The 26517-nt window shown below is 43.3% G+C and overlaps 2 protein-coding genes across 17 annotated transcripts in view; both read left to right on the top strand.

Moving 5' to 3' along the window:
- The window catches only part of TACC2 (transforming acidic coiled-coil containing protein 2), a 131352-nt gene extending 116373 nt beyond the window's left edge, over positions 1-14979 (top strand). For 10 of the 16 annotated variants that reach the window (XM_017746821.1, XM_017746820.1, XM_017746830.1 and 7 more), the window contains 8 exons: positions 2242-2385; positions 2784-2860; positions 6946-6989; positions 9574-9582; positions 12159-12319; positions 12675-12781; positions 13513-13633; positions 14414-14979. In XM_017746821.1, coding sequence (XP_017602310.1) covers positions 2242-2385; positions 2784-2860; positions 6946-6989; positions 9574-9582; positions 12159-12319; positions 12675-12781; positions 13513-13633; positions 14414-14479 — 729 coding nt within the window. In that variant the 3' untranslated portion in view covers positions 14480-14979. The remainder of the gene's footprint in view (positions 1-2241; positions 2386-2783; positions 2861-6945; positions 6990-9573; positions 9583-12158; positions 12320-12674; positions 12782-13512; positions 13634-14413) is intronic. The other 6 variants (XM_017746832.1, XM_008643175.2, XM_017746823.1 and 3 more) reach the window with 1 other exon arrangement.
- Positions 14980-15294: 315 nt separating this feature from the next.
- On the top strand, positions 15295-17740 carry LOC103623993 (CD59 glycoprotein-like). The gene is made up of 3 exons (XM_008643174.2): positions 15295-15628; positions 16451-16567; positions 17145-17740. Exons 1-3 carry the CDS (start codon positions 15574-15576, stop codon positions 17348-17350), a joined length of 378 nt encoding a protein of 125 aa, XP_008641396.1. The 5' UTR covers positions 15295-15573; the 3' UTR covers positions 17351-17740.
- Positions 17741-26517: the final 8777 nt, after the last annotated feature.

Raw genomic sequence — 26517 nt, 5'->3', positions numbered from 1 at the left:
TCCCAGCAATCTCTTTATGAGATCCAGCAAATTAAGCTGCAGGAAGCTTTTGAAATGTGACAGATGCAGTTCAGCAGATCGATCTGAGGGATGGCCTGTCTTTGGAGGACAGCTTTGATGATCTAATGGCTCATTTTTATCTCCCAGTTATTCTTGCCTTGTGATTGAGGAGGGACTAAAGTACATTTTTTGTATTTATTCATTTACAGACATATCCGAGCTTGTGTCCCAGGTGTATTTTTTCCTATGTAGTTGTTGTACACTTGGAGATACTTTCAAGAGCACAGGCTATGCAGTTTTGATAAATCTTGGAATGCTTTTTCTCTGGTAGGAAAATCCATGGGGTTTGAGGTTGCACCTCCTAATTCTGCTGGAATTGATCATTATTTTGGGTGTTCATGTTAAAGGCAGCACAAACAGAGAAGAGATACCCTGCTCCATAAATCCTAGAAGTAAGAGTCAATTAACTTCCAGGTTTAAAACAAAAAGTACCAAGCAAATTAGTGAGAGTCTCCTATAAATGAAGATGGCAGTGAGGTGTTCTGTAAGTACTGTTTAGGTTATTCTTGCTCTAATTAAATTTTCTTGCCTAGTCTTGTAATGTTGTTTGTGTTTCTTCATGTTCTCTTCAGATATGATATCCAGAACATCTGGTCCTGTGTGCATTGTATACAATTTTTAATACAGCTTCTTCAGTCAGGTGTGATATGAGATCTCACAAGGGATTACAACAGAATTAACAGTGGGTTTGGATCATTTCTGTGATCCTGGGCAGTGTGAGAAGAACTCTGAGGAAATGAATGTTTTATGGAATAGCATCTGGCAAAATTTCCTTTACCAGCATTGAGACAAGAATATGTGATGTTGAAATTAATGAGGGCTGAACCTTCATCCAGACATTATGTACTCCCTTTTGCATTCCTGTGCTTCAGTCAGTAGAGTGTGACGCTGCTATTCTGTTTTAAAAAAATCCAAACAAAACAACTAAAACCAAACCACACCACCCTCTTTTGCAATAATATATAGGAAAATATTTTTTTCTCTTTCATGTAAAAAAGTAATTGAAAAACTGTTGATTACTACTCTTAATTACTGCAGGTAAAGCCTGAAGACTTAGGTACTGCATTAGTGAACTCAGAGGAACAGGATATATTATTTTATGCACAGAGTTAACAAGCAAATGTGAAAAATACATTATCCCCTTTCCAGCAGCAAGGAAATGCTACACCAGAAAAACAGGATGTGAATATCCATTTGCATCAGTGGATGGGAAAAGGCATTGATCAGCCTGACTCTCCTCTCCACTCATGGTCCAGCCCTCTCTGTGGCTTCCTGTGGCTTGGTGGAGGGGGCTTGGCAGTGCCCGGAGAAGCTGTGGCCACCCCATCCCTGGAAGTGCCCAAGGCCGGGTTGGACGGGGCTTGGAGCACCCTGGGATAGTGGAAGGTGTCCCTGCCCATGGCAGGGGGTGGGACTTGATGAGCTTTAAGGTGTCTTCCAGCCCAAACCCTTCTGAGGTTCTATGAACTGTCCTTTGTCATCTCCTCAGTTTTAATGTGCTGTAGCTTGAGTTGTTTGCCTCGAAAGTTGTTTGTGAGACATCTCCTGCATCTCAGTGTCACGTACCTGTTCTTTGCTCTCCTCATTACACATGCTGCTCTCCCCTCTTTAATCTGGGCTGCTGACATGAGCAAAATTGACAGCTGCAAAAAAAAGCCTCATTTAACTGACTAATCGCATGCTGGACACCAGTGAGGCAACAGTGTCACTGCATATTCACACTTCCCATGTGGTATTCTTTGTGATAGGTACCATGTACTGACAGGTCAGACCTAAGAAAGTGAGCTGTCCTCTTGCTTCTGGTTTCTTGATTTATTGTTATGGAAGCAGAATTCCCCTTAACAAGCTTTCTGCCTTCAGATCTGATTCCTTCTGCTGATGTGCATTTCTTGTGGATGTTTTGGTGAAAAGCTGTACGTTTTCTAAGAGAAGACTTTAAAATATTGATGGCAGTGCTGTCTTTATTTTCTCTGCATAAGGGTATCACGGCCCTTCTGGTGTTCCTTAGGGATCCTAAATGTGTATTTTATGATTGCTAAGTTCAGAGCTCCTTGTCAGTGTTAACAACTGTTGTAATTTAGAGGTGCACAGAATTCTAGTCCTAGCACCACACCCAGAAAACATGAGCTAAACACCTATTTAATGGTTCATTTCTTTGTGTTTAAAAAAACAAACACACAGAGAGAACCTGCTATCCCAGCAGATGTTTCCATCTCCAAAAGTGCACTGTACTCCCGCATCGGCACCTCGGATGCAGAGAGCACCACGGCTCTGCTCTACCCCCAGCAGGACTTGGACTCTGCACTGCGGCTCGCCAGAGCAGAGGTAACTGTCTCCAGGATTTGGGAAAGGAAAAACATGCTGCTTGTTGTTCCCTTCTTTCCTGTGTTCTCCCAAATGCTTTGCATTTTGGACCTCTTGTTCTGTTCTTGGAACTGTCCTCAGCCACTCTATAGCACAAGGTGCTACACTGCAAGTTTTACTTGTTTTACGTAAGTGAAAAGCAGATATGATATAAAAATAAATCTTTTATGTTTTTAGATCTCAAGTGTACTCTGTGCATCTTAACATTGCTATATAATTATATAAAAATGGTAAGATGCTTGAAATAGGAGTAAAATGTGTTTTACAAATCTATGTACCGTATTAGTCTGGCTAGTAATAGCAATTAAGAAATGGGTATAATCCACTGAGGTTTTTTCCCTTTCTTTTCTTTGTTTCAGATTGTGGCCAAGGAAAGGGAAGTATCTGAGTGGAAAGAGAAATATGAAGAAAGCAGAAGGGAAGTGATGGAGATGAGGTGGGTTATTAACTTGGTCACTCTGTCAGAGTCTCATCTCAGCCTGTGGGTAGTACACAGAGTGCCATGCTCATATGATTGTTTTGCTTAGCTGAACTTGCTTCACTATTTTTAATTTCAGGCTTTGGGTCAATCCTGAACTGATAGTTAGTCTTTTCTCTGTATGGTGGGCACCCCCGTTCAGGGTAATCACTGAAAACTTCTGTGTTGCTAATGTCATTCACATCCTCAGAATACCGAGATAGGAGAGGTTTTACTCCAGATTAATGTCAGGGAAGGATTTTCTCTGGTTTGTGTGGGAATTCTCACATGGATTGCAGAGTGAGGTTCCTGTTGCAGACTGGCTGAGGTGCTTGCCGAGCTGGTAGGGGGATGCACATAGCAGTGGTAAATTCACTCTTCACAAGTAGTTTTACTTGGAAAAAGGAAAGAATGTAGGAAAGAATGTGCAGATCTGTAGATAGTTACGAGTTGTACAGGCTCCCTCCAGGATTGTAAATGGTTGTTTAACAATAAAAATCAAACCACAGTGTCAGTACAAAAGCATTTCTTGTAAAGGAACCACTCTGAATGTTGGCTTTTAAGGAGATTCTACACCCTTTTCTTTGAACTAAGATGATATTTTAATTGCTGCACACACGAAGGTTGATTTTTAGTTAAGCAATAGTTCTCTTGGCCTTTGCTTTCTTGTTCCATTGGAGAGCTGACAGAAGGACCCTGAGCTTTTCAGTTTGTTCTGGTTGTATCTGTTCTATTTTACTTCTCTTGCAAACCTGCCTCTATTACATTAAATATCTGTATACTGGAACATGGTTTGACCTTCCTTTCCAGCCCAGGTCCTACCACTTGCAAGGATGACAACAGAATCCCTGTAGTGGATGATGTGAGCTCCAAGGAGCACTGATGCCTCCCATTCAGTCAGTTGAAAGGTTCAGCTTTTCTCTTTTTTTGCAGTTGGTAGGACCATAAGAGGGACAAAGCAATGAGCTTGGCCTGCTCATTGATCTGAGTCTGAGAAAGTCATCAATTGCAAGAGAGAATGTGTAAAAATACTTCATGGAGTTTTAAAGCTTACTATTTTCTACCTTCAAAAACCAGAAGAAATGGTCCCCCTTAACTCATAAATAAAAGGAAACTGTCAGATTATTTTGCATCCCTCCTTTAAGTAATAACTTACACAATCACTTCTGAGACTGAATTTTCTTTAAAATCCCTTCTGTTCTAGCACCAGCTTCTTCCCAAAATGAAGAGTCTCAGTGATTTAAAGCTAAACTCTGTATCTAGTGATGACCTACATAAGCAATTGCTGCTTATATCCAGGAAAACTGTACTTAGGGAGGGAGAGTAGAAGGGAACTGCAGTGCAGAGCTCCACAAACCCTTGCATGGATGCCAGGAATTGCACATGGCAGATTGGAATAGTGGCAGCACAGGGCTCTGAGCCAAAGCATCTTAAGAGAAGCATCTGCAAAAGGCAAGGGCAGCCTCTTTATTTCTTTTTTGCCACCTCCCGGTGCCCAGCTGAGTTCTCTCACCTCCCTTGTGCTCTGTTGGGAAGGGGAACAAAGCCCTGGCATAACCCTGAAATGCTTAATGAGGAGAAACAGAACGCAGTGGCTGTGAGCAGTCAAACTGAGGGAGCAAAACAAGGAGGGAACAAAATGAGGGATTGTAAGGAATGTCTCAGTGTGCAGCTCACACTCAAGTGTGGTGCTTGGTCTGTTCTGTGTCGGGGTGCACGTGTCTGCTGGCTGGCAGTGGGCACTGCCAGCCTTTTCCCTCATGGAAGGAGAGCCAGGGGTGACACAGAGCAGCTGGCACACCGTGGATCTGCACCTTCATCTTCCACACAGTAATTTGCTTGTGTGTGTCTCCACTCTCCATAAAGTCTGATTTGAAAAAAAACCCCACAATAACCAAGCCAAATTTCCCACAGGCACATGCCTGGAACGCGTGGATGAAAAGAAAAAGAAGTCTGGCTAATACCGTCACAAAATGATAAATACACATATGTGCACAAAGAAAGATTTCTCTTGGAAGTTTAAATGTTCAAGCAGTCCATGTGTGGTAAATTAGAGATGCAGCAGTGAGATATGACATGATGATAAGCAGGGAGTGAAGGGATTATTTAGAGTTGCAGGCACAAAAGCATCACTTCCCAGAGAAGAAGCAGTGTTCCTGCCTACTGTAGCTGGAATATCCTGAATTTGTCTAAATTTCCAGGAAAACATCAGTCTGGAGGAAATTCCACTCCGGAGAACAGAAGCCAAAAAGAGAAGGTTTAATAATGCAGTAGTCATCTAAGAGCTAAACCACAGTGGGCTGTACCATAATCCAAGAGTCTAACCAGAGGCAGGCAAGAAATACTTAATTATGGTTATTTGGAGGTCTGATTGATTATGACTCTGTAAGGGGAGTCAAGCAGATGACTTCTGAGACCCTTTGTAGCCCTGGATTCTGGTGTTTCTATGACTTACAAATGTGCAGTCAGTGAATAGACTGAATGTCTGAAATAGCAACATTTAAAGCCTATGTAATGTGTCAGCCTGGGGTTAAGATGTGCCCTCCCAAAGAGGAATGATGTGGCAGCATCCTTTGGTTCCCTGGCTGTAATGACCATTATTTAGGCTCTTGACTGAGAGAGGCCTTTGACATGAACCTGGAGCAGATTGTTCCCTGGGAAGTGCTGCAGTGTTGTGATGTTGTGTTCCTTACCCTCAGTACCCTCTGAGTCCTTGGTTTCATTTCTTGGATGATGAAACTTCCTAAAGGTGCTTTGTGTCACAAGGATATGAGAAAGCTTTGAAATCCTCATTGCTTACAGCAGCCTTTTGAGGTAATCTTCTTTGGACATGAAACCAAACCCTTCCTTTTAGGGGAAAATCCTTGCTGTTATCTTTGCTCTCCAAAGTGTCATTTATAGTTGAAAGGAAAAATCCCAGTGCTCAGGGGTAGAGCCCCTTGCTCTCTGAGTGCTCTGCAGGACCAGGGGAGATGCTGCTGACCTTAGGGCCAGGTGGCCTTCTCAGAGCTCTGGGCTCTGTCTGTGATTCAGATTTGAGGCAGTTCTGGAGTTACTGCAGTAGTTTTTTGGGAGCTCTGCAAGTTTCTCCTTTCCTTACTGACTTTTGTCTCAGGATTTTCCCACATCCTTTCTGTAACCTCACCAACTGCAGCAGAGCTCTAAAAATGGAGCAAGTGAAAGTGAGTTTCAAAAGAGGTGTATTCAAACTCCTGTGAGCTGTTTTGAATATCCACTTCAGATGAAGTGTGGGGTAATTCTGTATTTTGTAGACGGTCCTGCGTGGCTCGTGAATCAAAGCACAGATCAAGCTAGTCTCATTTCATTAGCTTTATTTGGCTCTGGGAAGGGATGGATCATCTTTCTAAATCACATTTAATCTGCTTATTTTGGCTAACCTCTTTTCAAGAAGGAATTTCAAAGCCTACCGTGAGTATACGAAATAAAACAGTCTTAAAAGTAACATTTTGCCACCTCTGCTTCAAAAACAGATTTGGGAAATGGAATATGATGGATTTTGTGCTACATAGTTGAATATTTTGATCTTGTTCTTTTAAGTGGTAGTGAATCATTTAGTCATGAGAAGATTCATTTAGAAGATGAGATACATTTTGGGTGATGGCCAGCACTACTCCTGTTAGGTTTATGTGCTACCAGTTACAAGTTTACTTAAAGTTTACATTAAAAATAAAACAACACAAATATGGACAAGAGGGAAGAAAGTAATGGAAAAGTCAGGCTCTTTGTAATTCTTGAGCTAGACCAGTGTGATTATGTTTGTAATCATGATGGGTGATGTTTCAAAAAACAGAATCTGTTTCAAAGCAATCTCTTCTTCCTTCCCTCACCTTTATTGATTTCCATGGAGAATTAAAAATCAGGTGCAGTGGTAAAATTACCAGTTTTATTTGTTATTTGGGCAATAAAGAACATATAAAAGTGTGATGGGGTTCTGTATCTCTTAAAAACACCACAGTTCACTTGCTGATAGTGTTATTTGCTAAGTAAGCATGAGCAATGATGTTGTTTGCCAAAAGATTTTCTTTTTTTTTCCCCTCTTACAGAAAAATAGTTTCGGAATATGAGAAGACGATTGCTCAGATGATAGGTAGGTGTTCCTACTGGGCAAGATGCTCCCTGGTTGAAGTCTGTGGGCTTCATTTTGATGCTGGCTGCATCTGCTGATGCTGCAGGGAATTGTGAATGCATCTGAGGACGCCAGAAAAGGAAAAGTCAGGGCCTTGCTTCATAGCCAGCAGCCCCCAGGCAGTTCAGGTAACACAGAAGGCTTAGGGCTTTCCCTTCTGAGCAAACTGGCCCATAGGAAACAGGTTCAAATTCTTGGGTTTCTCCAGGAGAGACTTCCAGTGACCTAAAAACCCCTTAGGCATCAGCTCCCAGCTGTTTAATGGCAGATTCCAAACTTAGCTCTTCACAACAACAGGGATTATCTGTGCTAAATGCATCGATCAGACCAAAACCGAGATTAACTTCAATCCCAGCTGGGAGGTTACGAGTGGCCAATCCACTCCCCCCCAGTTGATTACTGACACAGGGGTCTCCTTTAAGGTCTAAATTATGACAAGTTTTGTCTCTCAGTAATTAAAAATCACCTTTGCTAACAGCACATGCCACAAATCAAAGACTTGACGCTTAGTAGCACTTCAAACCCAAAGGTTGCAGGGCTCATGTGGTTCCTTGGCGTGGGAGGTCTGGCCCCTGGGATGTGATTTTAAAGCCTCTTGTAAGATTTCTAAAGCTCTTTTTATCAGTCTGGCTATAGAAAGCACCAGTGGCTTGTGCTGCCTTGTACTGCTTCAGCTCGAGCCGTGGGATTGGCTGAGTGGGATTTTGGGCTCTCCAAGGCCAAAACTGCTGGGAAGAGCACCAATGTCTGGTGCTTCTGCTGCCTTTCTGGATTCCCTGGCCATTGGGAGACATCCCACCCTCCTTTCAAGTGAAGGCTAAAATGGACCTACAAATAATTAAATTCTTTGAGAATGACAACTATAATAAATAAGTAATTAATGAAATATATATAATAATGATTAATAAACACTAATAATACACCAGGCTTCATTTTCTCTGGTGTTATGCCTCCATTGCCTTTTGTATGTACAAACTGAGACAACTCGTTTCCTTCTGACGTGGTGTCTGTCATTGTCATCCTGCAGGTGTTAAAGTAGGAGTGACCAGAGTATGCAAAGAACTTAACTTCATTTTGGTTTATGTACATTTTGGTTAAACATACTCTGGTGTGGCTTCCACGCTTAACCTGGCCAGTGATATGGACACACAAAGGACCTGTCCTTTGCTTCTGAGCTGTGGCTACAGTTAGCAGCAGAAGTTTCTTTTTGATAACAAATTCAAATTCTGTTCTTGAGAAACAGATTTTAAAAAAAAAAAAAAATTCTGAGACTGCAGTGCAGCAATTAGATACAGAATAGGAGTCCTGAGGCAGAGGCACAGCCTTGGTGTACACAGTACATTCCATCAGTGCCACTTCCTCTTGTTGCAAAGAGCAAAGGATAATTTAAGCACTGGGCCATTGGCTATGAGTAAATAGATCTTTAAACTTCAGGTTCAGAGTATCAGAGCGTCTCAGATGCTCTATGGTGAGTTTTTAAGGGCTGTGGCTATAAGTAATTTAATTTGCTGTCCATTTGCAAAGGAACTGAACCAACAGCAGCGACACAGAAAACATCCTTTCTGTGTTAATTAGAGCAGTATGCAAATCCTACAGCATGGTAATATGTTAAATGTGAGGCTTCTCCCTGCATTTAACTTAAATTTTTGATCTAATTGTCCCTCCTGAACTATTTGTACAGCCCTGTTAGAAGGGCACTGCACGTAAACCAATTTCACCAAACCCTTTGATGAATATTCGATGAAGTTGATGGGTCCTGCTGAGCTTTTTGTAGGTTGGCATGTGTGTGTATAATGAATACTGAAAATACCTCATATTAAGAATATATGACTGCCTATGTTTGCCTCTAAAGGCACTGAAAAGCCTGCATTGCAAACAGCGATTGCCTTTGATTTCAAGGGCTATGGAAGGTTTAGTATTTGCTGTTATATGTATATGGAACTCAATATTACCCAGCTTAGCTGCTGTGATTTGTTCATGCCACACTCTGTGTAGCCAGAGCTTGCAAGCTGTCAGTGTGGAGATCCCTGTTAGTGTCACTTGGCACATTTTTTAACTGGTGCTCTATCTTTTTTTTTCTTTTTTTCTTACACTTGCCTCAACCCCGAACACATTTTAGTTTACACTGAGGGATGGGGGAGAAGAAACACCAGGTTTTCCAGGCCAGCCTGCTGCTTGTGCTGCTGCTTTGTGCCTGGTGCCCGTGTTTGCTCTGACAGCCACGGAGCAGAGCCTCGGTGACCCCAGTGCTCCCTGCACCCCACCCTCCCCACACCTGGGTCACAGCCAAAATCCCCATCCCAATTCCTTTTCACTGACAGATTCCTAATGTTGGTTTGGGGTTTCTTTCCTGTTAAAAATGTGTCCTTATACTTTACATTTGAATACATTATGATCTCCTCCTTGTGAAAAACAAACAGATGTTATGCTTTGTGCATTACGGGTTGTTGCATTACTTATTTGCTGCTTTCCTAACAATTCCCGATTTTTCTATTTTGCTTCCGTTTTCGTTGCTTCTTGCTATTTGCTTGCAAAAACAAAACAGGCAAGCCTGGTAAGTAAAGCTTTTCACCAACTTTCACACCAGCATTTTGCATCTTTAGTTTCTTTTGCTTTTGTTCTCTGTTTGCTGCATTCCCATTAAGTCATGTGAGTAGTAGTGAGCTGAGCCTGAAAGCGGATCTGCTGGTGCTGCTCTGATTCTGTCAATTTGGATAGTGTTAGTCCTGAGCATACTGCTGTTATTGTTGGTGAGCCCTGGGCAGGGTGTGTTGCAGACGTGGAAGTAATTTAATTAAAATATTTCAATCACATGATCTCGTAAATATATTTAGAATTAAGTATGTGTACCTGCTTATCTAAGATTCGACTGGCAGGCTATTACCAGCACATATTATTGAAACTAAATCATAGTCTTGGAAAATAGAAGGAACTTCCAACCCAAGCCATTCTACAATTTTCTGAAAATATCACATAAAACTCTAGTCCCCCTCCAGCCAAGTTTCTGGTTTTTTGTAGCATTTAACCACTTTGGTTTGGGAGCATCACTTGGACAGGGCTTGGAGCCACGTGCTCTTAAGAGTGGGAGGTGTCCCTGCCCATCGCAGGGGGGTGGAACTACGTGAGCTTTGAGGTGCCTTCCGACCCAACTCTGTGATTCTGTAGCACTTGCCCCAGTTTCCCATGTGCAAGTTTAAATGGTGCTGGGGATCAAGTATTAAGAGGAGCTGATCCAGCTGAGGAGAGAGGAGGGCCTGTGATGCACTGGGAGGAAGAGGAGTGAGTGTGACATGAATTGTCAACTTTTTGATTGCCCTAGAAACAAGTCAGGAAGTTGCTAAAATACCTCAGACAGCAGTCTCACAAAAAGTGAAGATGTGACATTAAATACATTAAAGTATTTTGGATGATCATGTGAAGGGATCTCTTACCCTGCCTGGAGTTGCAGTGACAGAAATGTTGCCAGAGAACAGGATCCCGCCAGGAAGGGGTTTGGAATTATCTGGTCAGGGTGTAATCTCCAGCATGATTAAACAAATCTAGTGCTGGAACACAAGTAGACAGCTTCTCAGGTTTAGAAAAATAAAAAAATGACAGCAAACGGTTTTTTACTTTAATTGAGAACACATTGGTTTTGGCATTATGGAGGAATACGGGGTGTCTCTGAGAAAGCAAAACAGAAAAGAATGTTTATTTAAAATAAAGTGTTAAACATATCCAAGTGATATGGTATTACAGGGCTCTGGCCTTCTCTGCCATGTCAAAGGTGTTTGTTCACCAGTAAAATAAAGGTGTTACAAGCAGGTCCTGAGAGCCTCTCTGGTTCCTTTGATCTTCTGTATCACACAGAGCAGAATAAGCTCAGGTCAGCTCTGCTCACCCAGCCCGGTGCTGTCAGGGTGAGCAGAGGAGCCCAGACTGTAGCCCAGGAGCTGATGCACAGCATGGCATCATCCCTGCTCTGGCCTTGGTCAGGCCTGCAGGAATGTGTATTTTTTGGATGGAATATGCAAAAGGAAGAGATTAATCTCCGTTTGGGAATTGACAGTATCAGCTTTGGCATTTCAGAGCTGACCACTATAAATATGAAAACTTCTGAAAAAATAGTTTTCTGATGAAAACTTCTGTTCAAGTAAAAAACCCAAACTTGTTTAGTTCTTTGTTTCCAAATATAAAGGCCCAAATTAAAAGTTGTACATTGTGAAATGCCCCGTGCTTTTTTCCACAGGAGAACTTCTTACCTTATTTTAGTTTCTATCATAGATGAAGGAAAATGGTGATACAGAGCTGCTGTGTTGTGTGGGTGGGTTTTCCCTTCAGTATTGTTCAAAGTAGCCCTTAAAACATGGACGCAGGAATCACAGTTTAGGATATGAAGGAAACGATGCAGTATTTTGGAAGACAATGCCAGACCTTTTCTTCCAGTGTTATGTGGATATTCCAGCTTATTATGAGATCAATTCCCTTGAAAATTTCTCTTCCATATGGATTTGGATTCCTGTTACGTTCTTCCCACCATCCCTGACTCAAATGTAACTATACCCAGGAGGATCTTGGCAGATGTTTTTTGCAGTTTTTTTACACTTAGGAAGTCTGTCTACTGTTAGATTTCCTTTCTGCCACTTGCTACAGTAATCCTGAGAGCTGGCAAAACACTGCTTTTCCAAGGGAAGAATTGAATTCCACTGGACAAAGTGCCTTGTTTGTTCAGGATTGGAAGATGCCAGCAGATGACAAGCATATATCAGCAATGGCAAATAATTGGTGGCCACTGCTAGGAACATGCACAAATGTCCTTTCCTTCAGCTAGTGCATCTGCAGGCAAACGGGAAATCCAGCACCTGCCTTTCCATGGGAACAGCCGAGTTCAGGGTGAAGAAATCATCAGTACAGAGATACATTCACATTTTCCCCCAACATCAAAATTCTTAAATATCACTGGTTTTAGCAACTGTTTTCCAAAACAGGCTTGTGTCTTTATATAAATCTGACTTTTTTGGATCCTATAAACTTACTATTACACAAATAGAGCAGAGTACAGTAGAAACTGTAGATGACAGTGAAATCAGTGTTCTTACTACTGTTACCCTTCTGAAAATCTCTCTTTTCCCTACTACTCTCTTCTTTCAGAGGATGAACAGAGAGAGAAATCTGTCTCCCACCACACTGTTCAGCAGCTGATTGTGGAGAAGGAGCAAGCTTTGGCTGACCTGAACTCGGTGGAGAAATCCCTGGCGGATCTTTTCAGGAGATACGAGAAAATGAAAGAAGTCCTGGAGGGGTTTCGGAAGGTGAATCCCGTTAACATCTCCTTTAAAGAGCAGAGCTGAGCGGGGTCTGTGTACCAGTGCTGCTGAACAGAAGGCAGGACTTGTGTTTCCAGCTAATTCCCATGTCCTGCATTGGGTCTAAAGGGCATGACAGACCATAATCCTCAGGTGAAAGGTTGCAGCCAGCTATCAAATGCAACCAGAAAAATTGTAAAGCTTTTTGCATTGTGTAATATTCTCCTTCTGGTGGCCTCTGTCTGTGGGTGTCAGTGCTGGACTGCAGCCCTTCAGACAGCTGTGTGTGACTCCCACAAACAGGTGCCTGTTCTGCATTTTAACCTCTTGGGTTAAATTTGATGTCATCTTCTCTTTTAAGAACGAAGAAGTGTTGAAGAAATGTGCGCAGGAATATTTGTCACGAGTAAAGAAGGAAGAACAGAGGTATCAGGCACTCAAAATTCATGCTGAGGAAAAACTGGACAGGTAATTGAGTCATGGATTCACAGAATGATTGGAAGGGGTCTTAAAGAGCATTTGTTTCCATGGGCAGGGACGCCTTCCACTAGACCAGGTTGCTCCAAGCCCCATCCAGCCTCGTCTTGGACACTTCCAGGGATGGTGCATGGATTGTACACATATTTTTTCAGGAGTTCATGCTGCAGGGGGATTCCCGTGGCTGGACCTCACATCCTGAACTGCTCCTGCAGTATGCAAGGCACGGGCTGCTCTGTGATAGAGGCTGGAAAAAATGCCATAATTAGAATTTCTGTGATGTGCTGGTCCATACAGAGCACCTTAAATTTCAATGTTTATCTAGTGTCTTTATGTTTCTTTAATGTGTTTCCTTGAGAAGATCAAAAAGGAAGCCATTAGCCAGTTTCTTTTTTCTAGATTTCCATGTAATGACCAATTAAGCCTTTCTAGGAGTCACATTCAGGACTCACAGTACAGTCCCCTGAACTGGAGATCAGGTTTAGAAACTGCCAGAAAACACTTCTACCTGAGTCATATTTGTGACCTCAGCACAGATATCTGAGAGAAGCAGGAGAGGGAGTTGTGAAAAGTCTCTAGGGACAAGTCTGAGAATATATCCAAGATGTGCAGAAGGCAGCCCTGCCCTCTTCCCCCATTTCTTAAGGTGCTGTCCACCCTTGGGCACCCTCTCCCCTCTCCTGTAGAGAACTTGATGTGACCAAAACCTGTGTTTTTTGCAGAGCCAATGCTGAAATTGCACAAGTGAGAGGCAAGGCCCAGCAGGAGCAGGCAGCATACCAGGCCAGCCTTCGGAAGGAGCAGCTCAAAGTGGATGCCTTGGAGAGAACACTGGAACAAAAGGTAAATCAGGAGTCTGCTCTCTCTGGAGCCAAGCTCTGCCTGAGGATTGTCCTGCAGCTCCCTGGCCCCGGGGACAGCAGCACTGCCCAAATTTTAGGACAAACCGCCCCCCTGTGTGCACCAGCTGGACCCAGGTTTGATCTGAGCCCAAGTGCTCGGGGCTGGCTCAGCCTCAGCCAGAGCTCGGGGTGCACCTCTGCAGCCCAGGCCTTGGTTTGCTTCAGTTCTCAGGTTTCAGACCTTGCTTTAGTTCTTCTCTCAGGTTCTGTTTCCCTTTTTAGTGCTAGCTGTAATTCCAGTGCTAATTCCAAAGTGTCTGTAGGAAATGCCTATTTATATCTCTCTGTTCTCTAGCTCAGCCAAGGGAGCTTGCTTTGGCATAGTACAGCTCGTCCTTGCTTGCAGCTCTGCAAGACAGGCTGAAAATAATGAAAAAAAATAGAAAAGTGCAGCCTAGAAACAAAATTCCTCTATGTATTATTGTGGTGTGCTGGGAATGACTGCTATAAAGCTGTCTGCTTTGGTGCTAAATTTGATTTATTGTATTTGGAAGAAAGGAAGTGTTTTTTTGAATGCATGTATAGTTGTACTGTGGATACAAACACTTAGTTGTGCTATATATGCACGTGTATCTGTACATACAGATACCCTGTTCTCAGCACTGGAGAAAAGTGAATTTTCCCACACTTCTCCCAAAAGTTAGATAATATTAAAATTAAAAAACCCCTCATCTTAACGCAGCATAATAATTTTCATAATACTTCATGTTTTATTTTCCAGAATAAAGAGATAGAAGAGCTAACGAAGATTTGTGATGAACTGATTGCCAAAATGGGGAAAAGCTAACTTTTAACCAAATTTCTGGACTTCGATATTGAGTGCAATATGACCATTGGCACACTGATGTCCATACATTTATGTGGACAGGTTATATTTTCACTTTTTCGTATGCACTACTGTATTTTCTTTCTAAATAAAGTTGATTTAATTGTATGCAGTACTAAGATGACTATCAGAATTTCTTGCTATTGTTTGCATTTTCATAGTATAATTCATAGCAAGTTGATCTCAAAGTTCCTGTATCAGGGAGATTGTCAAGTTCTCTAAGAAATTACAAATTGCTGATCCTAGCCTTCCCTTTGTACATGAGTTCCCATGTTGGATGTCTTTTGGATTTAATATAAACATGTATTACTTGCATGGGGACTCTTGCCTTAAGGAATGTAAACTTTATCTGCATTTGCTGATTTGTAAAATAAAATTTAAAAAAAAAAAAAAAGGAAAATGCATGTCACAAATGAAATTCTCTATTGTAAATAAATTTTTTCGTTGAAAGTTGAAGATAAGTATGGCTCTGTTTTATGTCCTTCACTTGCTTATTTCAGCACCAGATGCTCTTGGGAATTAATTCCTTCACAGAAAGCACTTCGTGGGTCACTGCTTGGAACACTTTGTGGGTCACAAGAGTATGCTGCTTATGTGCACATATCTAGGTCTATGTCTTACTGTCTCTCTAAATATATATATATATGTGTGTGTGTGTTGGATTTGGACCACTCAAGTCTCAAGCATGGGCTTAATCCAAAATATTTAATGCTCTGACCCTGATCCAGCAAATCCCATGGGCAAATGTAATGAGGCTGTTGGAGGAGTCGAGGCTGTGGCATGCGGTGACGGGATGGTTTTTAAGCATGTCTGGCACTGAAAGGTGAATACATTGGCTCCTTCCTGCTCCTGGAAGAGTTTGCCTGCAGGGCTCGTGGAGATGAGGTTCGTGTGATTAGAGGTGCAACCGGAATAAGCTCGATAAGTAGCACTCTGCACACCTCTTTATCCTGTAAGTTATCCTCTGCAGAGGATTAGGGATGTAAGAGAAGCATTAAGGCTTTAATAGCAAACAAACTGCTTTCTTTGGCTAATGGTGCATCTCTTGGATCTCCATGATGTGGACAGTCTTCAGCCTGGTTCTTGTCAGCTCCCTTTTTGTCCTCAAAAGTAAGTCAACTCCTTTTTCTTTCGTTTTTTACTTCATTTGCATTTCCTACCTCAGGCATGGCTGAGCCTCTTTGCTGTTCTGGGCTGCTCTCCTGGGTTGGGTTGGTTTCAGGTCATTTTGTGTGTGTGGTTAGCAGCACAGAACTGCACCTCTGTAAAGATAAATATGACTGCTCACAAGCTCAAATGTCCCTAGTGACAGGAAGGGGGGGATTTCTGCTCTGCGAGCTCCAAGTGTGGTATTTTAAATACCTTTCAAACTCGTGCTTGCCTTTGAAAATACCATGTAGTTTGAACCAATTGAAAGAGACAGGATTGAGTTATGGTTGTAATGTTTAAAGAGCAGAACTCAAGATACACTGTTGTGCTTTCCAGCTGAATTGATACTTCAGAAGAAAAGGAAAATTGGGTAGTTGTAAGATTTTATGTGCATAGAATGTGCTTTTTCATGGTACTGTGAACCAAAGATCATGATGGAGGGGGAAAAAAACAACTTGTGGGCTCTGCTCTGAAAATGTTACTGAAGATGTGGAGGCAGTTACAGAACATCAGATGGTTTTTGTATTATTTTAAGTGCAGATTGTAACAAATAATCTCTGGTTGATTTTTTTTTTTAACCAGTTTTTTTTTTTAACCAGTATCTGAACCATTTCTAAAAAAAGAACCATTGATAAGATTTGCAGAATCTTTGGATTTTCTAAAACTTCTTTGCAATTTTTTTTGTGTGTGCTCGAAACAACATTAGAAAGGCTGATATTTTTAAATACTTTTTGTAAACCCTAAACAGTCCTGCTCTGAGTGGTGTCTTCTCCCTTCACCCAGGTGAAGCACTGCAGTGTTACACCTGTGTAGGTTCTAGTGATGACGACTGCAACAGACAAGGAAGTCAGCAGTGTCCAGGCCATGCAGATGCCTGTGCAGTCATTAGAGGACAAGCAAGTAAGTGTCACAAACAGGTCAGACTCGTTACATCTGTCATAAATAAATAATCAGTGTTGGAAAGAGAAGAATGCATAGTAAATTAAGGAGAAAACCAAAAGTAAATGTCTCCTCTCAAAATAAACCTCACTAATAAATCGCAATCCTAATTTTGTTGTATCTGCAATGTGACACAAAATCCCACTGGGAATGATTTGTTGGTGTGCCACGATGAGCTGCACCCACTCTGTGTGAAAGCTGGAAAGGCATTTTAAGCATTGGCCACTTTTTACTTAAGTGACTTACCTGGAAATTAGGATATGGAAAAGAAGCTGATGAGCCCCTGCACTAGGGGCTATCCAAATATCTGTCCAAAGATATTTGAGCTGCCCTAATTGCCTCTAAGATAAATGAAGAGTTATTTAAGTGGGAGCTTGTGGTGTGCTGCCGTGCGTTGGGATCGTACCATTTATTTGTGCAGATCAGCCAAACCCAAGGTTGTTGCTCAGTGCTGGGTGGTCAGGCTGGTCCTGAGGGATGCAGGTGGGAGCAGGTGACCACTTGCAGCCCCTCTGGGCTCACTGTGGCTCTGTTCCAGGTGGCATCATGAAGTCCTGCTCGTTCAGGTCCTTCTGCGAGCGGGCGAGGAGGGACGGCTCGAGGGCGCCCGGCGTGAGCGTCCACTGCTGCTACTCCAACAACTGCAACGCCAGGAGTCAGGCTCCCAGAGTCACCAGCTCCAGCAGCTATTTCTCCCTCCTCGTCTTCACACTGCTCTGGCACCCCTTGTTGAAGCTGACATGAGGGGAGAAAGAAAAAAAAAGGGTATGCTGAAGCAACAATTCTGCCTTCTTAGCAAGGGATGATAATATTTCCTAATCACATTGCTCCATATATCTCACTAGGCAAAAAGCTGTAGGAAGGCCTGGCAGATGTTTAGATAAAAATTGTTTCATCTGCTAAATAGGCCTTGATCTCTGTGTAAGAAATGCTGCCCTGTTGTTTATCCTGAGGGGTTGATTGTGCAAATACGTAACATTTTCCTGCAATTTAGATAAGGAGAAATCTTTGCTGCAGGTAGCCTGGTAGTAAGGTAAAAGGCAAGTGTCTGCCAAATGCTGTTTACTGTTGGCAGACATTCAAAAGCAAGCTAAAATTTTCAAGCACAAAGTGACTGAAAATTCTAGCAAGCAAGTTAATCTTTCAGAGAGCATTGGCATACTGAACAAAGCCAGGAAACTTGAAATACAGATGATTTAGTATTAATGCAAACTGGTAAGAGAAGGTCATTAAGGGAATAATGCATGGAGGTATATTGTATTGTATTGTATATTCTATCCCTGTCAGTGTCCAAGGCCAGTTTGGAAGGGGTTTGGAGCAACCTGGGATAGTGGAAGGTGTCCCTGCCCCTGGCAGTGGGGTTGGAACTGGATGGTCTTTAAGGTCCCTTCCAACCCAAACCATTCTATGGTTCTATGCTCATATTTCCTGGGAGAAAAACACCTTCCAGTCTTCTCTTTCTGTTCCTTTGAGAATCTTACCACAGCACTGAAAGAAGAAGAAAGAAGAGCTTGGAAGTTGTTTTTGAACTGGCAAACTCCATCCAAAGATTGGCTCAATCTATCTCCCCTGCAGATTTTAAAAACAAGTGGTTAATCCCTGTCTTGTAGGCAAATTATAACTTGAGTTTATAATTCTTCTTGAGGTTTCAATTATGTAGATAATTCTCCACTGTCCTAAACTTCAGTCTTTGAGAGTGAGAGTGTATGTGTATATATATATATTTATCTATCTTCCCCTTCAGTGATGTGTTTGAGTTGAGGTGGTTTATGTATCCTGTTCATTTTGCAAAGTGAATTAAATTACTTGGAGGTCTTTAGAGGCATAAGGGACTAAATCAATATTTTTAATAATCCCTCTCATGGCAGTTTTACCAAGTAAATGATCCAGAAAGGGTCACATAGTAGAAGAAATTGTGCATCACTACCTCCTTTGATCCAAAACTCAGAACACCAGGCAAGCAGATGAGTGATACTTGCAGATTTTAATGTCCAGCTGTGATGATCTCGTCCAAGCCCCTGGCACACAACATGTACAGGATTGGCTTAAAGTCCAGCTGGTGTAACTGAAGTAGAGGTGATCTTTCCAGTTCTAGTTTTAGTTGCCTAGTAGGAAGAAGGTTAGGTCATCAAATTTATGGAACTCACAAAATACGTGGCAAAGTAGTTTTTCCACTAGCTTTGTGTTGTGACTTTTTTCAGTATAATTCTTTGAAAAATCAGTTCCAGGTGGTGAGTCGTAGCATTCTTCACATTGACCAAAATTTTATTAAGGTTGCAAACTCTAGAGAGCTGCTTCAAGGTAAGCCAGTGAACCCTCCCTGTAGAGTGTAACCCTTGCCTGCCTTGTAGCTGCTGCCTGTCACAGGGGCCGAGCTGTCTCCTTGTTTTACTGAGCTCTTTTCCCAGGGTGGATCCTTCCATCATCTTGTGTAGATTGTGGCTTCAGACTGGCTGGATTCTCCTGGGGTTTTGTTCAGATGGGCTCAGACAAGGCAGTTCTGCTCTATTTTTAGTCTCTAGGCACCAGTCTGATAAAGCTGTTGACTATAAAGATTGCAACAATGCAGCAGATCTTGGCTGAGAATGTTAATTTGGACTCCAGTGTCTCATCTGTATAAAAATCACTTAAATTGGTGTAAATGTTTTTCATTTCATTCTCAGCTTGAAACAGTTCCTTCAATCTCTTCTGCTACGGGCAGCAGGTATTGATTGTATCTTTATCTTCGTATGGCTCTGTAATGATAAATCTGTATTGAATGTAATCTCTGTATGTGCTCAGTGCATTTCCTTAATGAGTAAATAAATTACATGCAATGGCTGACATTGTCTCTTCATAAACACAACTGCTTCTTTTAATTGGGATTTCCAGCTGCATCTGGCGCTCTGTTTTCCTGCAGGAATCCTGTTGGGCTTTGTTGTTTTGGTTTTTTTTTTTTCATGTGGGATACATTTCTTAAATCTATTGGATAAAATAGTGAATGTTGATAGTGTTCTTGCTGCTGTATTTCCATGGTAAAATAAGAAGGTAAATCTCTTGACAAACACCATCTGTCGTTCCTGACGGCAGCCAGGACCGGGATCTTCAGGCAGCTCCCACCGCCTCCGTCCGATCCTTTCTCCCAGCACATCACGGGCCCTGCTTTGCTTTTTACAGCAAAAAAAGGACACTTTTTCCTGCCTAATTATGACCCTGAAGTGTGCCTGCATGTGGGTATCTAGGAAGGATAAACCACTTTTGTGAATTGGTGTTTTCAGAGCAGTTTCACGATGGTTCTTGGCATAAGCGTTGACAGAAAGACAAGCACAGAGAAAAAAAAAGAAAAAGAAAATAGAAGGAATATTTTTTAAACACCATTAAAAATGCAAAAAATATTTTAAAGTTTTCATTGCCATGACTCTGCAGAGTTATTCCCAGTCACAGGGAAAAGAGAAGGTTGGTTGTTCTGAGGTGTAATTCCTGGGGCAGCCGCGGGCTCCTTCTCCCTTCCTTAATGTCACAGCAGAGAGGCTGATGCTGAAATGCCTTCTGCTGCAACTCAGAATGACAGGACTTCTTTCTCATCTCTTATGTCAGCTGGATTTTTGTAGGCACTCAGTTGGGTAAGTGTAACTCTGCCCTCTCACCTGCAGGGAAGGAGATTCATGATTTCTAAGTGAGAGAAACTTCCAGTTCTAACTAAAGCCCCAAATCACAATTTCCATTATTCCTTTCCATCCTCTTGTTTTGGGCAGTACAAACAGCATTCTCTTATTTTCCTAGTCTTCTCTAGGGCAGCAAGGGGCTCTGGGACCTCCCAGGAGGGCACAGCTGAGCAGAGCGCCTTCAGCTCTCCATAACAGTGAGAATTTACCATTTAATTTTGTCAGTGTTCATCCACACCTGACTTTTCCACAGTGAGTGCAAGGTACCAAGTTATCCCTTGTTCTTGGTGAGGAATAAGCAATTCTTGTGGTCTTTAAAATCTAGATCAGAGAAGATCAGCTCAATACTGGTTGTGCAATTTGATGAAAGTTTGAAGTACATCTTGGCATCACAAACCACAGTTTGTTTTTTAACCTTTTTTCCTCACATGAAATTTTTGTCATGCATCTCTGTCCAGTAGGGATTAAACAAAAAACATGCTGGCAGCCAGTGTTACCATGTCTTTGTGTGCAAAGAAAGCCCAGCTGTGACAGATTTCATTGTGAGCATCACTCCAAAGGGTCTCGACCTTTCTGGACCTGCAGATGTTTAGGACATAGCCTGGAGCTGTTGGCTGTGGCTGGTAACATGCCCTGGGGGAAGAGTTTTATGCTTCTGAAATCAGAATTCCTGACTACAATTCCTGGAGCCCAAGGTTATCACCCTGCATACACATCCACTCCCTCTTATCACCCACAGCCAGCAGTGCACGGGGTGGTTTTAATTGGTAAATTTGTGACATGCTCAGATGTGGCATAGTTACTCACACCAGAGTGGGGAAAATGATAACAGTGTTAATCCCTAAAGAGTGTAGCAAGAAATTCGCCGTGTTGGCAGTGTAGGTACAAGTAAACTTTCTTAGCATCTGAGGAAAAAAAAAAAACCCACAACTGAAAAGCCAGTGTGGGATTGAGTTTGGAAAGAAGCAGCTCGTGGTGCTTGGCAGGGTGGCTTTATGGAAAGTAGGTCTTGTCAAAAACATCTCATTTGAGGTTACAGATTTCTGCTGATAGAGGCAAATACATGGATTTTGCAACACATTTCAGATAAAATTGCAGTCGTGATACACAGACTGAGAATTCAAGAGCCAGGAGAGTGAAAGACTGCAAAAACAAGTTCTCAGTGGAAAATCTTCCAAGTGGTGTCTTGACACAGGCGAGCTCCCATCATCTCTCCAACAACCTCGGGATGGTGCCATAAGAAGTGTCACAGAAAGAAGGGGCTGTCAGAGCTCTGTCATGTCTGCTTGGAGATTTTCCTGCATGTTGCCATAGGGACGGGTTTCCAAGGGAGACAGGTGATGCACTTTTCTGGAACAAAACTAAAGCAGAGGAACGGGAGTGGGAGGATGGGGCTGAGCATTTTATCACAGAATCACAGGATGGTTTGGGCTGGAAGGGACCTTAAAAATCATCCCCTTCTACTCCTTGCCCTTCCACTATCCCAGGTTGCTCCAAGCCCTGTCCAACCTGGCCTTGGACACTGCCAGGGATGGAGCAGCCACAGCTGCTCTGGGGTACCCTGTGCCAGAGCCTCCCCACCCTCACCCTCACAGGGAGGAATTTCTTCCCAATTTCGCATCCAATCCTGCCCTCTTTTTTAGCCACCCAACCCTCCTTCCTTCCACACCTAGCACAAGTAATCCATTAAGGATTAGCACTTTTCCTAAAATTCCTTACACCTTTTATAGCAACCTGACTTAGCCCCACAGGCAATATTTCTATCAGAATGACCCTTTTAGCTGCAAGCCCAAAAGACTTGCAAGTATGAGATAATGTTTGACAGGTGAAGGGGAATTTCTCTCTTGAAGTTATTTCCCTTCTCTGAGGACTTCCTGCCTTTCATCCTCACCAAAATGGTTTTAATTTTTTCCTTTAAATGCTCAGGGGGGGAAGGTATTTGGAACACTGGCAGAGACTCAGCCAAAAAAACAAGGCTGGTGTCCAAATCACTGATTGCTACTGCCTTCATTGGAGACATTCAAAGTCTTGTTTTAAGCAATGCCAGTCACCCTCAGTTTCTGATTTTCAGTGAAAAAAAAAAACAGTGTCTGCAGATCTGGAGCTCAGAGGGACTGGCTGGTGTCTCTTCAGCCGGGTCAGAGCTTGGTTTTCCCCAAAGGAACTTCTGATTCGTGGGTTTGCTCCTGTGCTCTCCCAACCTTCAGAGAGCTTTTGCAACACATTCTTGAGATCCTGAGGATGTTCATCTCCTTTTAGCAACTTTTCTTTAACCCCTTTTACAATTTTTGGAGGGATTTCCAATGCAAATACAATCTCCACAAGTGTGTGTATTAAATTCAAGTTCTCATCCGCACGTGTCACTGCAATGACATTCCTAATAGGAGGATAATCTCTGAATTAATTGCCTCTTCACACTCTGGTGATTACCAGCCCTTATCAGCACGGTATGTTTTGCTCTATTTTACTTTGTGCTGAGCATTTGAAGACTCAATGGCCAAAGCTCATATGAGCCAGCTCCAGAGGAAATTTCCTGCCCCACTGGTGCCTGCCAGGGCCCCAGGCTCTGAGTGTAACACAGGATCCCTTCAAATCACAGTTGGGACTGCAGAGCTGGGGCTCAGGACACACTTTTGAAGAAATCTGCTGTCACAGAGGGGAAATGAGCACCTTTGCAGTATCCAGTGGGCTCAGGGAGTTTTTGGGTCTCACTTCTGATGCACTGCATCTGTGAGAGCCAGGCACGGATGGGGGGAGAGCAGCAAGGGACAAGCCCCTGCCTTCATCTCATTTAGTCCTTCCATGGGTTAAGGTTCACTTTTTGGAGCTGTCTTTTTGGGCATCTCTTTTGCACTGTACCATTAACCGTGCTCATGAGTACTTGGCAGTCTCCATCACTTGTTTCCACATTCTCCCAGCCAACTGTGACTTCTTATATTGGATAAACACGTCTGGTTTTGTTAAATATTCTGTTTCAGTGATTAGGACTCTGGAAAGAGCAAATCAGTTACTGAGATGAAGCAAATCCATGAGTGGGGAAGTGAACTGAGCCAGGAAAAAATGTTCATGGGGAAATCATCCGAGCAGGGCTGTGCCTGGGGGGCATTGGCAGAGGTTTATCAGCATTCCTGTAATCAGGGGTATGAGGAGGAGGGATCTGCCAGGCTGCTTTGCATTGGTGATGTTTGTGCAGTAGCTGAAAAGGAGATGCCCCTGGATTGGTTTTGTTCACTCACCCCAAGGCTCACGACAAGAGGGCCCTCCCCTAAAGCCTCTTCCCAACACCTTCCAACCCATTTTTTCTAGATTTAGTCGATTTTTCTCCTGAGTCCCAGCATATGTATGTCTGGTGCTCTTTAAGTGAGGAGGGGTTTGCAGAGTTCCATCAGCTGCTGGTGATTTCAGCTGTGATATATGAGGGATTGTGCAAGCCAGGAGGATTTTTGGAGCTGGCCTCGATGGGACTCTTCTGAGGATGATGACAAGCTGGGGAAAAAAACCCACTTTGATTTGACACCTCCTGTTAACATCAGAGAGAAGCAGTCCCTGGAAAACCCATCTCCTCAAAAGTCAGGATCCCTTGTGGAAACTGAGAACAATACTTTGCTCATGAACGATCAGCAGTCAAGTGATCTCATCTGACCTTTGCTTTAATAGGGCTTATCCAAAGCTTTTTATGCTTATCCAAACCTTGGCTCCAGCCTGCACTGTGAACCCAGGCTATTCGGGGCAAATCCTGGTGACATCTCCCTCAGCTGGCTCTCCTCAGGAGGATGAAGAGGGGATTATTCCCCATGGATGGGTGTCCTGAGCCAGCAAATAAAACACTCCTGCCCATCTTGGAGCTGATTTCTAAGTCATGGTGTGCTCGAGGATCTGTCTGTGCCCAGTCTCAGAGACCAGTTCTCCAGGAGACAGATGGCCTGTGGGCTGCTCTGGTCCCAAGAAATACAGTCAGTCACAGGCTTAAAATAGTTCTTTTTAAATTTTTTTTTCCTATCTTAAACACATTTGCTCTGGATTTTCCCAGCACCTACAGAAGTATTTTCATTCCTGTTATTTCCATACCTGGGACACTGAGGTCAAGGTGGCCACGAGCCCCAGACAGGCAGAGGAGTTGGGATTGGAGCCAGTGGCTGGACGTGGAACAACGTTTGGTGGTGTTGGTGGCACTGGAAGGTTGTTCTGCCTGCAGACAGACACTGACCCTCAGGTGTCCCAGCCTGTGCCAGCTCCAGGTCCCCTCCCAGAGCTGCCTGTCTGGATGTCAGCTTTGTCCCCCTTCCCTGCTGGTTGCTGCTGGGAATTTGGATGCATTTTAAATCAGATTAGACTCCCCTAGTTCTGCATGAAAAGCCTGAAGAGGCTGCAGTGCCAAGTCAGGGCTCATTGAAGGAGTTTTCATGGAGCATCAGTGCTCTTGTTCTTTATTGTTTCTGCACTAAAATCACCTGCATTTCTTTGCTGCATAATTCCACTATCCCAGGGTGTTCCAAGCCCTGTCCAGCCTGGCCTTGGACACTTCCAGGGATCCAGGGGCAGCCACAGCTTCTCTGGGCACCCTGTGCCAGGGCCTGCCCACCCTCCCAGGGAAGAATTCCTTCCCAAAATCCCATCTGTCCCTGCTCTCTGGCTGTGGGAAGCCATTCCCCTTGTCCTGTCACTCCATCCCTTGTCCCAAGTCCCTCTCCAGCTTTCCTGGAGCCCCTTTAGGCACTGGAAGGGGCTCTAATTTCTCCCTGGAGCCTTCTCCAGGTGAACACCCCCAGGCAGGAGGGGTGATCCAGAATCTGCAGCTCTTACAGACCACGGTCAGGGCTTCCAGACAGGAGAGAATGGAAACAGCTTTCAGCCACGCTGGCTCTGGTGAATTCATGGAGCTCTCAGGAAGAGCTGTTTGTTTTGTAGCATATTTTTGCTGCAAAATAGAATTCAAACACGCCCACTTGAACTGGAGTGGCATCTCTCAGCGGACTCAAACCGGCCACAGTGAGCTGGGGGTAACCATCTTGATTAGCTGAGGCTCCTGGGAACGTGCTGTGCAATCTCTCAGCTTTTTAATTGCTTTCAAGACCAGCAGCATGTACAGAGGTGTTAACCCTTGAAAAGTCAGATGGTCTCACTGGTGGCCAGGGAACAGCACACACACGCCCAAAGAGGGACGTTTATGGCAGCAATGACCAGTTTTCACTTGCCCTCCACCGTGCTGGGGCTGGCAGGCAGCAGGAGCTGTGCAGGCCATTCATTTGCTGCTCAGCATCCCTGAAATGCCTTTGGCTGGACCAGCTCCTAGCAATGCCTGCAATTCTGCATCCAAGCTGTTCTCTCAGGACAGCTGGAGCAGATAATTCTATATACACTGTGATAAAGCCCAGCTCTGCTGTGTGGCTTGAGCCATCCCAGGAACAAAAGCAGTGTACAGTACTACAGTGTACAGGAAAAGAAACCCCTGCCATAGTGTCTGCTCCTCTCATCATCTCATTCCCTGAATTGTAGACATGAAATATCTTGTTTCTGAGAGCTGGGGAGCTTCTGAATTAAAAAATGCTTGAGTTAAAAAAAAAATTGTGATTGCAACTTAAAATTGATAGTAAGTGGGAGGAGTAGAAGAAGAATCTGCATTTTGTCAGAGTAATTTGATTTAAAGTAATTATGTCAAGCACAAGGAAGGGGATGAGCTGATCTACAGTGTGCAGGTATCAGTGGAAACTGCTCCTGTGCACTCTGAATCCAGTGAGCAGATTCAGATAAAGCTTTGGACTTTCAGCTTATCTTAATGCCTGAATTAGTTTCAGAATGAGCCTATTTTTGTGTAGCTTATCATGAGAGCATCTGCAGAACTCCTTGCTGGGCTGAAGAACAGTGGAGTCATCGAGGAAGGAGCCTGTCACAGGAGTGGGGGTTGCTTTTCAACATAACCACATAAATCCAAGGGAGTGTGATCAGTATTTATCTGATATTTGAGTTGTCACAGCTCCTCCAGCTGAATACAGAAGGCTGCAAATTTGGTCCCCATCACACACATGGCCCTCTGTAGGCCTTGCTGTCCCCAAAGTCAGCCTCTGTGCTGCTGATTACTCACAGCAGTGCCCTTTCCTTTCCTTTCCTTTCCTTTCCTTTCCTTTCCTTTCCTTTCCTTTCCTTTCCTTTCCTTTCCTTTCCTTTCCTTTCCTTTCCTTTCCTTTCCTTTCCTTTCCTTTCCTTTCCTTTCCTTTCCTTTCCTTTCCTTTCCTTTCCTTTCCTTTCCTTTCCTTTCCTTTCCTTTCC

This window comes from Corvus brachyrhynchos, unplaced genomic scaffold (assembly GCF_000691975.1).
Source record: "Corvus brachyrhynchos isolate BGI_N302 unplaced genomic scaffold, ASM69197v1 scaffold319, whole genome shotgun sequence".
In the NCBI taxonomy this organism is placed as follows: Eukaryota; Metazoa; Chordata; class Aves; order Passeriformes; family Corvidae; genus Corvus; species Corvus brachyrhynchos.
This window is presented reverse-complemented; position numbering and strand designations above follow the sequence as displayed.